This window comes from Panthera pardus, unplaced genomic scaffold, assembly GCF_024362965.1.
Source record: "Panthera pardus isolate Hobbes unplaced genomic scaffold, ASM2436296v1 HiC_scaffold_6, whole genome shotgun sequence".
NCBI lineage: Eukaryota > Metazoa > Chordata > Mammalia > Carnivora > Felidae > Panthera > Panthera pardus.
The window spans coordinates 2037501-2055772 of NW_026526991.1; the positions used below are offsets into that span (position 1 = coordinate 2037501).

The following is an 18272-nucleotide window of genomic DNA, read 5'->3' on the forward strand; positions in this document are numbered from 1 at the left end:
CAAATTTCACCCTTTGTATAAGAGGACACGGTCATACTGGATTAGAGTCCACCCTAATAACTTTATAGTTACCTCTGTAAAGACCCCATCTCCAAATAAGATCATGTTCTGAAGTATTGGAGGTTAGAACTCCAGTGTATCTTTTTTTGGTGGGGGGGACACTATTCAACCCATAATAATAATCAAAGCAGCTTTTGAGTTGAACAAAGTTGGAGTGCTAATACTTCCTGATTTCAGAACTTACTATAAAGCTACAGCAATAAAGACCCTGTGGTATTGGAAAAAAGACAGAGACCAGTGGAGCAGAAGAGAGATCCCAACATAAACCCACATATATATGGACAAGTGATCTTTGACAAAGGCAATTTTGTGGAGGCAATTCAATGGAGAAAGGATTTTTTTTTTCAACAAATGGTGTTAGGACAGTTGGATATCCATATGCAAAAAATAAACATACATCTAGACCTTATAGCATATATAAAAATTAACTGAAAATGGATCTTAGATCTAAATGTAAAATCTAGAATTATAATGCTTCTAGAAGAAGATGTAAGAGAAAATCTGTGGTTAGGCAAAGATTTCTTAGATCTCACAGCAAACTTCTGCTCTTTGAAAGATGCTGTTAGTGAGAATGAAAAGGCAAGCCACAGATTGGGAGGAAACACATGCACAGCATCTGCCCAAATAAGGATTAGTATCTAGAATCTATTAAATCTGTTAAAAACTTTGAAAGCTCAGTAATAGGAAAACAAATAACCCAATTTTAAAAAATGAGCAAAGAATTGGAAGACATTTATCCAAAGAAGATACACAATTGGCCAATAAGCGCATGAAAAGATGCTCAGCATCGTTACTCATTAAGGAACTACAATCAAAACCACAGTGACATAGCACTTCACACCCGTTGGGATGGCTGTTATCAAATGGACAGGTGATAACAAGTGTGGTTGAGGATGTGGAGAATTAGAACCATTGGACACTGCTGGTGGGTATGTCAAACGGTGCATCCACTTTGAGAAACAGTTTGGTAGGCTTTCAAAAAGTTAAACATACAGTTCTCGTATGACCCAGCAATCCCACTCCTAGGTATTCACCCAAGAAAAATGACAGCTTGTGTCCACACAGAAACTTGTATACAAGTGTTTATAACAGCATTATTTACAATAGCAAAAAAGTGGAAACAATCAAAATATCCATCAACTGGTGATGTAAACAAAATATGGTATATCTATACAATGGGACAGTATTAAGCCATAAAATGGAATGAAGTACTGATATATGATACAATATGGATGAAACTTGAAAACATTATGCCAAGTGAAAGCAGACAGACACAAAACACCACATATTGTATGACTTCATTTATATATGAAATGTTCAGAATAGGCCGATCTGTAGAGACAGGAAGCAGGTTCGTGGTTATCTGGTGCTGGAAAGAAGGATGAAGGGAGGGCAAAATGGGGAGTGACTGTCAATAAGGACAAATTTCCTTTTTGGGATGATAGACATGTTCTAAAATTAGATTGTGGTGATCAGTGCACAACTCTGTAAATATATTAAAAACTATTGAATTATATATTTTAAACAGGTGAACTTTATGGCATGTAAATTGTATCTCAGTAAAGATGCTTCGGGACACCTGGCTGGCTCTGTTGATAGAGCATGCAACTCTTGATCTTGGGGTCATGAGTTCAAGCCCCACATTGGGTGTGGAGCTTACTTTAGAAAAAAGAGAGAGAGAGAGAAAAATAAATCTGCTTAAAAGAATGGTAAAAAATTTGAACAGCATTTTACCAAAGAATGGATGGCAAAGAAACTCATGAAAAGATGTTCAATGTCAATGCAATTAAAACCACAATTAGAGGGGCGCCTGGGTGGCTCAGTCAGTTAAGCATCCAACTCTTGGTTTCCACTCAGGTCCTGATTTCACAGTTCATGGGTTCAAGCCCTGTGTCAGGCTTTGCGCTGACAGTGCGGAGCCCGTTTGGGATTCTTTCTTTCTGCCCCTCTCCTGATTACTGTATCTCTCTCTCTCTCTCTCTCTCTCTCTCTCTCTCTCTCTCTCTCAAAAATAAATAAATTAAACTTAAAAAATAAAAAAGCAGTTAGTTTGGGGCGCCTGGGTGGCGCAGTCGGTTAAGCGTCCGACTTCAGCCAGGTCACGATCTCGCGGTTCGTGAGTTCGAGCCCCGCGTCAGGCTCTGGGCTGATGGCTCGGAGCCTGGAGCCTGTTTCCGATTCTGTGTCTCCCTCTCTCTCTGCCCCTCCCCCATTCATGCTCTGTCTCTCTCTGTCCCAAAAATAAAAAAATTTAAAAAAAAAAAAAAAAAAAAAAAAAGCAGTTAGAGTAGCTAAAGTTAAAAAGACTTACTGGGGCGTCTGGGTGCCTCAGTTGGTTAAGTGTCCAACTTCTGCTCAGAGTTATCTCCAGGTTAGTGAGTTCAAACCCCTCATTGGGCTCTCTGCTGTCAGTGTGGAGACCACTTAGAATCCTCTGTCCTCCTGTCTCTCTGACCCTCCCCCACTCGTGATCTCTCTTCAAAAATAAATAAAACATTAAAAGAAAAGGAAGACCTGGGTGTTGGTAAGATATGGAAGAACTGGAACTCTCATACTCTGCTGGTGGGGAGATAAAATGCTACAGCCACTTTGGAATACAGAGACTGTTTCTTAAAAAGTTAAACATATCACTACCCTATGATCCAACTGTTCCACTGTTAGAGGCTGAGTTGTGTTCCCTGTTCACTCCCCCGCCCCCACTCCTGTGCCAGTTTACACGTTGGAAGCCTTAACTCCCGTTACCTCAGAATGTGACCTTGCTTGGAGTTAGGGACTTTGCAGAGGTAATCAAATTAAAATAGGTCATTAGGGTAGGCCATAATCCAGTGTGACTAGTGTCTATAAAAAGAGGAAATTTAGACAGAGAGACACAAACACAGGGAGAACGCCATGTGAACGTGAAGACGGCCATTTGCAAGCCAAGGGGAGAGGCCTGGGACAGATCTTTCCCTCACGGCCTTCCAAAGGAACCAGCACTGGCAAAATCTTCATTTCCCACTTCTAGCTTCCAGATCTGTGTGAGACAATACATTGCTGTTCCTGAAAGCATACAATCTGTGGTACCTTGTCATGGCATCCCTAGCAAACTAATATACACTGCTAAGTACCCAGTGAAAAAGAAAGTGTACAAAAACTTCTAAATGAATGTTCATAGCAGCTTTTTGCAGTAGCCCAAGTCTGGAAACAACCCAGCCACCCATCAACAGGTGACTGACAAATTGTGGTAGATTCTATGCAGTGGAGTAGTGCTCCCTATAAGAGGGAAGTGAACTACTGATACATGAAACTGTATGGATGAATTTCAGAATAATTCTGATCAAAAGAAGCCAGACCAAAAAAAAAAAAAAAAAAAAAAAAAAGTATGTCCCAGTGATTACCTGTATATACACTCTAGAAAATGCAAACTAATCTATAATGACAGAAAGCATGTTAGTGGTTGCCCAGGGAGGGGGAGCAGGAGTAAAAAGTTGCTCATTAAAAAAACAATTGTTTAAGTTTGTTTTGAGACAGCATACACACGTGTGCACAAGCAGTATAGGGGTAGATAGAAGAAGAGACAGAATCCCAAGCAGGCTCTGTGCCATCAGCACAGAACTCAATGCGGGGCTCAAACCCATGAACTGTGAGATCATGACCTGAGCCTAGATCAGGAGTCGACACTCAACCAACTGAGCCACCCAGGTGCCCCTTTCAGGCTTATCTCTTAAATATCAGCAGATCACTGCAGATCCTCTCTCCTTTGCTGTCCTGCCCACTGCTCCCTTGCAGTGTATTCAATAAACCTCCATCTCCTTTAAAAAATAATAAATAAGGGGCGCTTGGGAAGCTCAGTCAATTAAGTATCCGACTTCGGCTCAGGTCATGATCTCACAGTCCGTGAGTTCGAGCCCCGCGTCGGGCTCTGTGCTGACAGCTCAGAGCCTGGAGCCTGCTTCGGATTCTGTGTCTCCCTCTCTCTCTCTCTGCCCCTCTCCTGCTCATGCTCTGTCTCTCTCTCAAAAATAAACATTTAAAAAAAAGTAATACAATTAAAAATTAAAAATAAATATCAGTAGATAATCATAGATAATCAGACATCTGATAAAAACCTATGACTGGAAGATAGCGACCAAAGCAAACATGAAAGAGGAATGTAGAGGAAACAAGGTAATATAGAGAGTGAAAGAAAATTAAAACAAAACAAAACAATATTTTCAGAGATAAGAGTTGGTATTATAATCATGGAACAAAAATAGGACTGTAAAAAAAAGACTTCAGAGAACAAGCTTTCAAAAACTAAGTTACAATAACAAATTCTTTTAAAAATTAGAAGTATTGGAAGGTAAAGTTGAGAGAATCTCCAGGTAGTAAAAGAAAAAGTCAAAGAGATACAAGTGGAGAGAAAAGAAAATTCATGGATCAATCCTGTAAATTCAACATTGAAGAAGGAATTCCTGGAGGGGATAAAATTGTCAAATAAATAAGTAGAGAAAATGCCCCAAGCCTGAAGAACCCGAGTTTCTAGATTGCAAGTACCTACCCAGAAGCTGAATAAATAAAAAAAAAGAACCATACTTCGAGGTTTGCATTTGTGTAACACTGAGGAGAAGTGAAAGACCCTACAAGTTTCTGGAGAAGAAACAGGTCATGGCCAAAACGTTAGGATTTAGAATATTGTCAGATTTCTATATTGCATCTCTGGGAACTAGAAGACAATGAAGTGTGGCTTCAAAATTTTGGAGGGAGAAAGATTTACTAATTTGAACTTTTTTTTTATTTTTTAAATACTTTTGAATGTTTATTCTTCAGGGAGAGAGAGACTAGCACGAGTGGGGGAGGGCAGAGAGAGAGGGAGACACAGAATCCAAAGCAGGCTCCAGGCTCCAAGCTGTCAGCGCGGAGCCCGATGCGGTGCCCAAACCCATGAGCCATGAGATCGTGACCTGAGCTGAAGTCACACACTCAGCCGACTGAGCCACCCAGGCGCTCCTACTAACTTGAACTTCTAATTTGATTATGTATGTGGGTTAAAAAAATATTCCAAATGTCAATAATATATATGGATAAAATAAGGACATTTCAGTCATTCAAGAGATCAAAAATTTTACTTTCCATATACCTTTTGTCAGGCATTCACTAGAATATATGTTCCACCTAAACCAGAGACTAAACCATAAAAGAAGACAAAGGATCTGGGGAACAGATGCTCCAGGGTAGGAGAGAGAGCCAGGAATTTCAGAGCTGAAGGGGAAAAGACATCCCTGGCAAAGTGTCAGCAATTTAGCGGCCTAGAAAGCAAACAATCTAGACTGGAACATGAGAAAACCCCTGAGGAATGTCTCCAAGACTGGAATGAAATTGATAGATTACCTGAAGTGTTTGAATTTATTAAGAGGAGATTTACAACTCTGTTGGAGAGTTTGAGGATGAATTAGTGAAAAATACATAATAAATACTAAGTCTCCCCCAAACTGAAAGAAAGTAGTAATTGTTAGTTCTGGGGAAAACAAAGAATTGTACAAGAAAAGCAAATTTGATTATACCGTTCCGTATGATTCAGCTGTCTCTGTTATTTACTTAGTTATAGTACTGTTAGCACTGAATATTGATTTGGACAAAAATGGTGTCTTCTGTTGGAAGGACGGGGGAAAAGAGATCCGTGTGTGGTGGGGTGGCGGGGGAGGCACGGGGAGTGGTCTGGGTCGGAGGGCAGCAGAGGAGAGTGTTGTTTTTATTTGTAAGCTTGGTGGTATTATTTGACTTAAAATCACATGTATGTAGTACCTCGATAACTTTTTTTTTTTATCAGATCAGTGATGAGAACATGAAAGTAATGGAGTGTAGTCTATTTAATAATTTGGATAGTAAAGGAAAGGCTAAAAACAAGAGGATATTTGGAGGGTATCACAAGGCCAAAAATAATTTTTCAGAATAGAAGAGCTTATAACGTATTCGTCAGTTGAGGAGTTGGATTTGGTAGAAAGGGAGAAAGACTTCCTTAGACAGTAAGGTCCTGGAGGAGGTGTTGTGATGCAGGTCGTGAATGTAGAATATAAGTGGTGAGGGGAGCCTTGCTGAGCAGGGGAGAGGGGGCAGTGGGTGAAGGTGAAGACTCATCTGCACAATCCTGACGGGAAAACAGGGGCTTTGTGTGAGATAGGCTTTCAGGATGATCTTCTTCTGCATTGTCCTCTTCAGAAAGGACAGGCTAGGGAGGATGCCTGATGGATGGGTTTGGAGTCTGGAGGAGAGTGGAATAGGTTCAGAATAAATGAGTGAGGACGGTGGTGTAGGAGGTCAGACGTTCATTCATTCAGTTATTCATCCCAGCGCTTACTTAGCACAGGGAAGGCATTCAGAAGGTATGTCGGATGAATGACCCACTAGAAGGGTTGTGTTAGGTTCTGGGATACACAAAGATCCCATTGTTCCCCTTCAAGGCTCTCCAGCAGAGGGGAAGTGGGTGAACAAAGGGCCGCAGCTGTTGGCTGGGCCTTGCAGGGTAAATGGGAAGGAACACCTTGGGAGGTTGGAGGAGGCAGTGGTAGTTGTCGAAAGTGCCTCCTAGAGAAAGTAACTTTTGAACCAGTCTTTGAAGACTGAGTAACAGTCCGCAGAAAAGACGAAGAAGGGCCTTACAGGCCAGGCGCTGCCATGTGAGCACTGAGGGGAAGTGAACTGGCGTACATTTGAAAAGGAACCGGTTTTGTGACTTCCTCCAGCTATGCTCTGCACTCCTGGAGCAGAAGAGAGAAAGGTAAGGGATTGGTAAGACAGAAACATCCTAACAACAAGTCGGTGTCCGGGAGAAGAATCACTGAAATGCCTGCCAGGAGGCTCTGAGTGGACTCTTGAGGACAGAGAACAGCAGACGTAGGAGTTGCAGTGGCTCTTCACAGGTTCACACGGAGGGCGGGAGGTTTCTGTGACAAACCTCAGTGTGGAGCAGTCCAGGTCCTGCCTGCTTCCTCACTGAATTGGGAAGGAGGTCAGTCTCCTGCTTAGGGTAGGTCTGGTGTGTCTGACTCCTTTAGGCTGAGTCAAGCGCCCTTCCTGTGTGATGGCATTGCTTTTTCACACTCGATGGTGATGTCTTTTTAATTGGAGCATCCACACGTCTGGACTTCTGCTGTGCTCACAAGTGTAGTTACCATCTGTCACCACACAGTGCCCACTGGTTTTTGGTTGTCTTCCCCACTAATCTGCAAGCTTTTTGAGGGCAGAGACTACTGTCTTCGCCTTTATCTCAGCCCAGCACCTTGCATGTAATATGTGCTGAGTAAATGTTTGTTGAATGAATGAATGAATGAATGGTAGTGGGAGAAAGGTGAAGGTAATGGTGCAAGTTTTATGAATAAAAATCTTGAAACTCCTGCAAATGAGATCAAGGGGGAGGAGTGGTGGAGACCATCACATGAAGTCCTTGTGTTCTTGAAATTTGCAGAAAAAAAGAACGGGAAGTGGCAATAAGGAGCAGTGTTCTTTCTGGACCGTTTTTATTGCCTCCTGAGATGATGGAGGCTGAGAAGAGGTGTAAGCCCTGCTGCAGGAGACCGTGTCTGGGGAAAAGCATTTGAATTGGCACTTAAAGGAATGAGTAGCAATTTGAATTGTATGTGGGCAGAAGGCGGGGGGGGGGGGGGGGGGGGGGGTGGCTAGGCAAATGCTAACAGTATGCGTAAATGAACAGGGGGTTAAAGAGTTGCATGTTCCGCCAGGGCTTCAGAGTGGGTGGGGGAGGCAGAGGCGGATAAAAAGATGGCTTAGACAAATGAACTCAGCATAGGTGTTGGGGCACCACTGAAGAATTTCGAGGGGAGCGATGCAATCAGATTTGCATGTTACAAAGCCCACTTGATGGAAGTGGTTTGGAAGATGCCTTAAAATGAAATGGGACCCGGAAGCACAAGGACCAGTGAGAAGGCTTGTGCAGTAGTGAGGTTTAGAGAAGCTGGCCTTTAACTATGATGGCAGTTAAAGAGAATAAAGAAGGGGTGGTGGAGGGGAGAGCCATTTAAGAGGTGGAAGCCACAATACTTGGTGATTAATAGGATGTGGGGTTAAGGAGGGAACCTTAGATTCTTGTGTGATGACAGGTTTCCCCTGCTATCAGAAAGTAGAGCATTCCTGTGAAATCTTTCGTAAGTCTAAATGTTGCACCAAGCCAAGAAACAGTGACCATTTCTTTATATGGAAAAATCTTGGAGCATTCCCAAATCCAGAAAATAACTGCTCCTAGGCTTTTCTGATACTTTGGGACACATCTTGCTCACGGATGCTGAGATGCTGACTGTAGTCTCAGGGAAGGAGTTTGGCAGTGCCCTTCTTGGGGCTCATGGTGTGCACTGCCTCTACAGCGGGCTGGCTGCAAAACCAACGCTAAACGCTGTTTGGCTTTTTACCTCTTTTTTTGTAAAAGCAAAAATCCTCTTCAGGTTTTTTTGTGGTTTTTTTTGTTTGTTTTTTGTTTTGTTTTGTTTTTTTTTTTGGTTAGTGAAAATAGGCCTTTTGTAAAAGTGAAGTGGTATAACACGAACTTTCAAAAAGTGGGGGGATACATGTATCGGGTTCCTGTTTGGGGAGTTTAGTGAATGATGGTACCATTCGCAGAGATAGGGGATATAAAAAGGAGAGGAAGTTTAAAGACAAAGATATTATTTCATTTTGGAACTTACTGGGCCATCCAAGTGGAGGACTAGTATGCATAACATGGGGGCTGGGGTTAAAGATTGGGAGCCCACGTGGAAGAGATTGTAGAAGCTGTGGGTTCTTTGATCATTACTTCTCATTAGAAATTGATTGTAGGGGCGCCTGGGTGGCTCAGTCGGTTAAGCATCCGACTTCGGCTCAGGTCATGATCTCACGGCTCGTGAGTTCGAGCCCCGCGTCGGGCTCTGTGCTGACAGCTCGGAGCCTGGAGCCTGTTTCAGATTCTGTGTCTCCCTCTCTCTCTCTGACCCTCCCCCATTCATCCTCTGTCTCTCTCTGTCTCAAAAGTAAATAAACGTTAAAAAAAAAAATTAAAAAAAAAAGAAATTGATTGTAGATAAACCTTAAAAAAAAAAAACAAAAAACAAAAAACTAAGCAGAGGCCAAGATGCACAATTCAGAATTCTTTAGACAGCATTCTTAAAGATGAAGGGCCAAAGAAATTTCTATAATATATATAAGTGGGAGAATAGTCATTCTTGTCTTTAAGCAAATGATTGAAGGTTGAGGTTCCAAGGAGCTTAACAAACTTAAACAGTTTGTCACCTGTTTTTCCTAATTAAGGCATAACATTTATATAGTTAAGTACATTGTGATTTTTTTTTAAAACATAGGTATGCACTCTTATAACCCAACCAGATCATCTCTAGCTCCTCATAAATTTCCCTCTGCAATCCTGTTTTTATTTCTAGAGTTTTTACGTCCTAAATGTAACCTTAGGGTGGGAGAATCCTCCCTCTCCTTGGCTAAGTCCAGTACGTTGCAGAGTCAGGAATTTCCTAAGATTCAAGTCAGAACCTGGTTTGAATTTTACAGTATGCACAGTGTGTGTCTTTAATTACTCTTGCCTATGCCTCCTCCTGTTTTTAATGGAAATTATGAACACCTCTTGATTTTCCTGTCCTTTCTGAAACTTAGCCTCTAAACTCTGTCCTGTCTTCTCTAGTATTCTTGGGAAATAGAGACTGTGGAGAAGATGACAGAATTGGAAAACCTTTTGTTTTCTTTGGGTTTCATCATGGTGTATGTTGTCTGTCTTCCAGATTATTAGGTTTTGTAAGAAATAGACTGTATTTTTCTGAGTTGGGAATAGCCCTGTCTGTTTCCTTGAGTACATCTGTTTGATTTTTTAAAATTATGCCTTTCAGGGGGAGTTTTCATGGGACTAATAGTCCCCTTTGTGGAGGTAGCTCTATCTCGGTCACTGATCTTCCAGGTCAATAAGCCATCTGGAATGGTAAAATGCTTTCTTTTTTTTTTCACTTTGAAATTTGTATTGAGAAGAAAACCATAGGGAGGAAAGAAACATAGTTAAAAGAATAATTACAAAACAAACACCTAGTTACCTACTACATAGGCCAAGAAATAGAATATAACCACAACCCAGGATCCTCCACATGCCCCTTCCTTACTGAATCCCCTCCCTCCCTTCCTAAGACAATCTCTAGCCTAAATTTGGTATGTCATTCCTTTTTTAAAAATAGTTTTTAAAAACTATGTATATACATACATGTGTATATACTCATACATACATACAGTTTTAAAATGTTATATTTGAACCTTATATAATGGAATTATACTGTGTGTGTATTCTTTTCTGATTTGCTTTTTCACCCAATACTGTGTTTTTATAACACATCTAGGTTGCAGTGTGTAGCTATAGTCAGTCATTTTTATATAGAATAGTGTTTATTCTGTTGTCTGGAAACACCATAGTGTGTATATTTATTTTACTGTTGATGGATATTTGTTCTGGGTTTTTTTTTTTTTCTGTTAAAAATAATACTATTAAAATTAAAAATACTAAAAAAATACTATTTTATATGTGTGTAAAAGTTTCTCTAGAATATTTATCTAGAAGTGCGACCACTAGTTTGTACAGTAAATACATAGTCAAGCGTACCAGATAGTGGCAAACTTTTGAAAAGTAGTTGTATCAATTTTCCTTCCCACCAGGAGTGGATGAGTGTTGCTGTTGCTCTGTGCCCTTGCCAACACTTGGTATTGCCCAGCTTTAAAAACAAATTTTTTAATGTTTTATTTATTTTTGAGAGAGACAGAGACAGAGACAGAGAGCAAGCAAGTGAAGGGCAGAGAGAGGGAGACTCGGAATCTGAAGCAGGCTCCAGGCTCCGAGCTATTAGCACAGAGCCGGACTTGGGGCTCGAACCCACGAACCGCAAGATCATGACCTGAACCAGAGTTGGTGTCCCAGTATTGCCCAACTTTTGAATTTTAGCCAACCTGGTAGCGGCGAAATTAATTTGCAGTAATTTGCATTTTCCTGGTTGGCATGAAACTGAGTATCTTTTCATTTGTGCATGTTCTTCAGTAAAATTCCTACTCAGTTATTTTGTAAATCTTTCAAGTATGTTGTCTTTTTTTTTTTAATTGATTCCTAGCAATTCTTTATCATATTCTGGATGTTAACTTTTGTTACAGTTATGTAAGTTGCAAGTCAACAGTGTTTCCTTTTCTGTTCTGCAAATCTAGGCACCTAAGGAGAGATGCCTTGAGCAAATTTGGCAATTGAAAGCCACTGGCCTAGGCTCCCGTGCCAGACAGTATAGCACAGGGGCCATGTGGTTCTGCACAGGGCAGGCCCTGGAACTTGAAGTGAGTTGCATCTTAGTTACTGACTACTTCTGACCTGTGGTGCTTGCCTTTGCAGGTGGAACAGGAGGATTTTGTAATGGAAGGGCATGGCAAGACTCCACCTCCTGGTGAAGAAAGCAAACAGTGAGTCACAGTTTATTTAAAAAGGGTCCTATTACAGATCTTCAGAAGCACTTTGGTTAAACACGCTGAGAGCGTGTTTGCAGAGGATGTATATGTTGGGCACATTGTGGAGCTCACCAGTTGCTTTGGTGGCTATTAATGCATAGTTTCTATTTATAGACAGACTAACTGGAGGGACAAGAAAGTTGGCTTTGTAGATTTTCACACTTGACTAATCAAAATTTGTGTTACACTTTAGCAAAGGCTTTAAGGCTCAGGATGTTCCAAATTGAACTAATTCAGTCTGGTTGATTTCCAAAGAAAGTTTAAGATGGTATATTCTTTTCTTAGCTATGTCCTTAGGAAGTACGCTGAATTAATAGACTGTCTTTCCTGCATTCCAAGTGTGAATTTATTTGAAATGTACTTCCTGAAATTCTATTCTATTTAGTTATTTATACTTCTGTTCTTTGTTTAAATAACAAATTGTTTCCCGAAAGGAACAGGAATATAAATAATATAACTTAGCCAACATTCTAAATTATTCAAGATCTCTCCCCTGACTTCTTAAAGAGTGATCAGTTTTAAATCTGAAATTGGGAGTCCTCGGGTAGCTTTTTGGTGACAGGGAATAGATTTTTTTCCCCTCCCTCTGCCACAGAACTTGAAAAATTGTGTTGCAGAGAAGACTGGTGTTTCATATGCCCTTTTAAAGGAAAAACAGTTAAGACTGCCTTGAAATACTGACATGACTACTATTTTTTATTCAGACAGTAGTCTCCTAAGTTGAATGGGATAGCAAGTGATTCATGGAATTTACCGAAAATCTGTAGGGAGAAACTCCTCTCTCATCTTTTTTTTTTTCTTCCTAGAAAATAGTTTACTTTTGATCTGTCTTATGAAAAGTATGTCTCCGAAACCCTTAGGAATGAATTATGCGGAATATGTTATGCTGCCATGAGGCCAGGTTCATTAAAGGAGAATGTTTGTCTCGTATTTGTTGTGAATGGAAACCAGGATATTTTCACAGCTGGTTTAATTTGCTAACCAGGCAGTTTTAAAAATAGCTTACAATATAAATTCTAACTTTGCTGTGTTCTGTGAAATGCACTTATATTCTACATGGGCTCATGGAATCAGTTCATCTTTAGCAAAGTAGAATGCCAAACATCTAGTCCCAGTGAAATCACAGGAACATTTCAGATGCATCTCCCTGTCCTCTTGCCCACTCCCCCAGCCCCACCCTCTGGTCAGAGGTCTTACAATATAAAAATCATAGTTCCTATTTGATGAGGGTGTTCTGTGCGCAAAGCACTTTGCTTAGATGCTGTGTATGTTCTCTCCATTCATTATCGTGTACCCTTTTACTCGGAGATCAGGGCAGGTAACTTATCCATGGGAATGCAGCTTGAAATGGAAGTTAGGATTTGAATCTGGATCTTTCTGACATTACAGTGTTTTATAATATCTCCCTGACCCAAATCCTCTGCCAGCCTTGGGAGCTGTGTTCCTGAAAAGTACCGTGGTTAGCAAAACTGTGCAGTTGTTAAGATCAAAGTCCCAGGGATAAGAGGGAGTTGGGGGAAATAATGAAAATGGCATTAAGCCTATTTTTGAAACACAGATGAAAGTTCTGTTCTCTAGAGGGTATCCATTTCCCAAACAAACCAGTCTTTATCTTTAAAAACCTGCTCCAGTAGCCCCTATCCTGTATCAACTTCTTTAGGTATTCAGGAAGCACTGCTGGGGCAGATTCTCCCACAAGTTTTATGTTATACAAACGGCGCTTCTTTTAGAGAGCTTCAGACAGGCTGGTGGACTTGCGTTGTGTCCTTACCTTGTTTTGTTTTCTGAGTCTCATGGTGCCTTTTCACAGATGAATCCTGTTGTGTTTTGCTTCTGGTTTTTTTTGTTTGTTTGTTTCGTTTTGTTTATTTTTTTCCTGGTCCTGGTCTGCTGTCCTATATTGTAATGACTCTTCTCACTAGGCACTCCTCTCATAGACCTGTCTACCTCTTTGGTGGGAGTGGGTAGCAAAGGTGATGTGTTCATTTGTTTGAGGCAACAAAAATTAAAAGATACACACACACACACACACACACACACACACACACATTGCATCTTAGAAGTGTAGTTGGCAGAGGATGATAAACTCCTGGACAGTAGGATCAAGGAACTGAATACTACATTCTAGATCCTGGAAGTGTACACATTACTGAATGACTTATGAAATTCCAACTTATTCTTTTATTTTTTAAATTATAAAAATAATACAGTTGGCTCTTGAACAACATGGGTTTGAAATGTGCAAGTCCATTTATACATGGAATTTTTTTAAGTTTATTTATTTTTAGTAATCTCTACGCCCAGCATGGGACTTGACCCCGAGATCAAGAGCCACACGCTCCAAAACTGAGCCAGACAAATACGGTACCATGCTGTAAATGTACTTTCTCTTCCTTATGATTTTAAAACATTTTCTTCACTAAATTCCTGAAGCCAGTATTACACTAAATCTTAACTAACTAGAATTTAAATAAAAACTGGAAACAAAAATAAAATAAAACATGTTCTTTTCTCTAGCATACTTCATTGTAAGAAACCAGCATAGAATACATGTAACAGACAAAATAGGTGTTAATTGACTGTTTATGTTATCAGTAAAGCTTCCAATCAACAGACTATTTGTAGTTATGTTTTGGGGGGTTAGAAATTATTCACAGATTTTCGACCATGCTGGGGAGTCAGTGCCCCAAACCTCCATGTTGTTCAAGGGGCAACTGTACACGATTGTCATGAAACATTCAAATGGTAAATGTAGACACAGAAATAAAACTGAGACTCTTTTTTTACCTTCCTTCCCCTCCTGATCTTTGTAAATATTTTCTGTATATTTTATTTATTTATCCATTTGTTTATTTGTTTATTTATTTTGAGAGAGACAGTGCAAGTGGGGGAGGGGCAGAGAGAGAGGAAGAATCCGAAGCAGGCTCTGCACTGTCAGCGTAGAGCCTGATGTGGGGCCCAAACTCACAAAACTACAAGATAATGACCTGAGCCAAAATCAAGAGTTGGATGCTTAACTGACTGAGCCCCCCAGGTGCCCCTGTTTTCTGTATATTTTAAAACAACAACTAAATAGGGATTTTTTTTCCCCAACATAATTCTTCTGTGACTTGCTTTTATAATTTGCCATCTTTCACAGTCTACTTCATGCTCTTAATGCAGAATGTTCTGTTGAATGGATGGACTATAATCATTCTTCTCTAATTAGCTGATTTGGTGGTCTCTAGTTTGATTACTACAAATAATACTTTATTGAACATCTTTATTTTTATATCTGTATTCACAGATGTATTTCTGTAGAATAAATTTCTAGAGATGGAGCTGTTGGTTCACGGGATGTATTTTTAAAAATATTTTTAAATATATTTAAAAAATTTGTAATGTTTATTTATATTTGAGAGAGAGAGCCAGTGGGAGAGGGGCAGAGAGAGACAGAAACAGAATCCGAAGCAGGCTCCAGGCTCTGAGCTGTCAGCACAGAGCCTGACATGGGGCTGGAACTCACAAGCCATGATGAGATTATGACCTGAGCTGAAGTTGGACGCCCAACCAACTGAGCCACCCAGGCACCCCCATGGGATGTACTTTTTTTACATGGAGGTAGTTGCTATCAAATTGCCTTCTGAGAAAGCACTACCCATGATCCTTTCCATCAACAGTGCATGAGAATGCCCATTTCTTCTCTCCTTTGATGACAAAAAAATTATTTAGCCTTAAATTTTTGTCACTCTTGTATTTTATTATATATATATATATATATATTTTTTTTTTTTTTTTTTTTTTCAAGTAATCTCTACACCCAACGTGGGGCTTGAACTCACAACCCTGAGATCATGAGTCGCATAATCCACTGACCGGGCCAGCCAGGCACCCCTAATATTTGATTGTTTTAATTTGTACTTTTCTGCTCACTAATGAGATGGAATATCTTTTGTTAGTTTATCGGCTGTAGATTTTTCAATTTTATGTATCACTTATTTGCATATTAGACCCATGTTTCTATTGGATTATTTGTTTTGATAGTTTTGTAGGAACCCTTTATATATTTTTAAATTATTATTATTATTATTATTATTATTATTATTATTATTAAGTACAAGCAGGGGAGAAGGAGAGATGGAGAGAGAGAGGGAGAGAGAGAGAGAATCTTAAGTAGGCTCCACTCTCAGTGCAGAGCCTGATGTGGGGTCAGTCCCACAATCCTGGGATCATGACCTGAGCCAAAATCAGGAGTCACATACTCAACCAACTGAGCCACCCCAGCACCCCTGTAGGAGTCTTTTATAAAATAGAGATACTAACTTTGTCTTTTGAGGTGTTTTAAATGTTTTGTCCCATTCCTTTTAACATTGGGGTATCTTTCATACGAATAAATTTAAAAACATTTTTATGTGGTAAAATCAATTAGCCTGTTATAGCTTCTGTATTTTGTGTTTGCTTAGAGAAGTTGTCCCTACCCTAATGTAATAAATAAAATACCTTAATTTTCCTGCTTTTTTTCTTTTTACCCCTACACCTTTAATTGAACTGGTATGCATTTTTGTGTATGATGTGAGGCAGAGATCTAAGTTAATTTTTTTCCAAATTGATTTCCAAAATGGCGCTCATTCATTGGTCTCAGTTTGTATGAATAGCCTATTTCACTTATGGAAGGCAGATGAAACACAGGGATAATATGACCCTCAAGGTCGTAAGAGCAAATTCTTACAAGGATTAGGACTAAAACTATTTTTATTAGCTGATCTACGCCACTTTCTTTGTTTCATCATGTAACATTTTTACCGTAGATTCTAGAAGTTTTGAAAACATCATTTTATTTCCATGATGTTTATTTCAACGGAACTAAGTTCTGTTAATAGGCAGATTAGGATAGCTATGCATGTAGAAAGCCGTCTTGAAAAATAATTGACTTTTGATATTGAGAAGTATCTGTGCTAAACTTAATGTTTACATCAGTTGTGCTGAATTCTGATGTATGTGTGAATAACATTTAGTAGAGTGTATAGCTTTAAACACTGTGTATGTGTGTGTGTGTGTGTGTGTATATATATATATGTATATATACGTATATATGTATAGTTTCAATATTGTTGCTTTTAATGAGGTTTATTAACTATTAGTATATCTAATATAATCATTTTCTGAGGATATTTACTTTACAAGCTACTGTAACAAATCAGACAAGCTAAGTTTATTGCCATATAATTACTACATTAGACTCACACAGCATTAATCACATAATGTGTTTAACACAGGGGTAAATATAAAACTATAATGGCTTTTCAAAAAGCAGCATAAGCAGATACTTGCTCGTAGATTGTGTTTGACTATGGTTATTGAAAGCTCATTTCATATGAAATGTTTCCACCCAAGACAGGCTCTTGATTTGGTTTTATTTACGAGACAAGTGATAGTCTAGATGTTTGTAGGCAGATTATTTGTGGTAAATTATCAGTTTTGGTGTACAGTTGACCTTGGAACAGCACAGAAGTTAGGGGCACTGGCCCCCACGCAGTAAAAATTCCACACACAAGTCTTGACTCCCCCCAAATTTAACTATTTATAACGTACTGTTGACTAGAATCCTTACCGATAACATAAACAATCAATTAATACCTATTTTGTATGTCATATATTTTATAAAAACTGTATTCTTACAATAAAAGAAGTTAGAGAAAAGACAATGTTTTAAAATTGTAAGGAAGAGAAAGTACATTTACAGTACCATACTGTACTTAGTGAAAACAATCTGCATTTAAGGGGACCTGCACAATTCAAACCTGTGGGGGGGGGGGGCAACTGTATTAATGAGTTTGACCTCCTTTTTAATTTCTTTATTAAAATCTAATTTACACACAAGTCTAAACTTTAAATCTCCATGCTCAAATTGACTCATATTCTCAAAAGATATTTGTCTTTAACATGCTGCATGCAATGATTCAACTTTTCTAGTACATTTTTGTTGATTAAATTTTCTTACAACTTTTGGTTCATTTTATGAAATTTCAGCATTAGAAATAAATCTCTCCGGGCACCTGGGTGGCTCAGTCAGCTAAGCATCCCACTTCTGCTCAGGTCATGATCTCACGGTTTGTGGGTTCAAGCCTTGCATTGGGCTCTCTCTGCTGTCAGCGCAGAGCCGCTTTGGATTCTCTGTCCCTCCCCTGCTTGCTGTCTCTCTCCCTCTCAAAACTAAATAAACATTTTAAAAAATAAATAAAAACAGATCTCTCAAAGCAGGATCTCAAAGACACAGTTGGACACTCATGTTCACTGCAGCATTATTCACAGCAGCTAAGCAGAGGAGCAACCTACATGTCCACTGACAGATGAACGGATACAGGAAGTGTGGGATGTACATACAATGGAATATTATGAAGCCTTCAAAAAGAAGGAAATCCTGTCACATGCTACAATATAGATGAATTTGAAGGGCATTATGCTTAGCAAAATAAGCTAATCGGCAAAGAACAAATACTATATGACTCAGCTTAACTTGAAGTCATCTAATGTGAAAATCATAAAAACAGAACATAGAGAAGTGATGATTGCCAAGGGCCAGGGAGAGGGAAGAGAGGGAATTAGTGTTCAATGGGTATAGAGTTTCAGTTCTAGAAGATAAAAAAGGTCCGGAGATCCGTTGCAAAATGATAAGAATATACTTAAAATTCCACTGAGCTTTACAGTTAAAAATGATTCAGATGGTAAATTTAATGTTATGTGTTTTTTACCACAGTAAA

At 39.4% G+C, this 18272-nt stretch overlaps 1 protein-coding gene and 1 long non-coding RNA gene across 13 annotated transcripts in view; one reads left to right on the forward strand and one right to left on the reverse strand.

Annotated features, from left to right (window-relative positions):
- TNRC6B (trinucleotide repeat containing adaptor 6B) overlaps nucleotides 1-18272 on the forward strand; it is a 256980-nt gene that overhangs the window by 84363 nt on the left and 154345 nt on the right. For 11 of the 12 annotated variants that reach the window (XM_053894740.1, XM_053894745.1, XM_053894738.1 and 8 more), the window contains one exon: nucleotides 11420-11487. The exons of the other annotated variant lie outside the window; for it this stretch is intronic. In XM_053894740.1, coding sequence (XP_053750715.1) covers nucleotides 11420-11487 — 68 coding nt within the window. The remainder of the gene's footprint in view (nucleotides 1-11419; nucleotides 11488-18272) is intronic. 12 annotated transcript variants of the gene reach the window in all.
- The window catches only part of LOC128774916 (uncharacterized), a 188742-nt gene that overhangs the window by 13567 nt on the left and 156903 nt on the right, over nucleotides 1-18272 (reverse strand). The gene's annotated exons all lie outside the window — the stretch shown is intronic.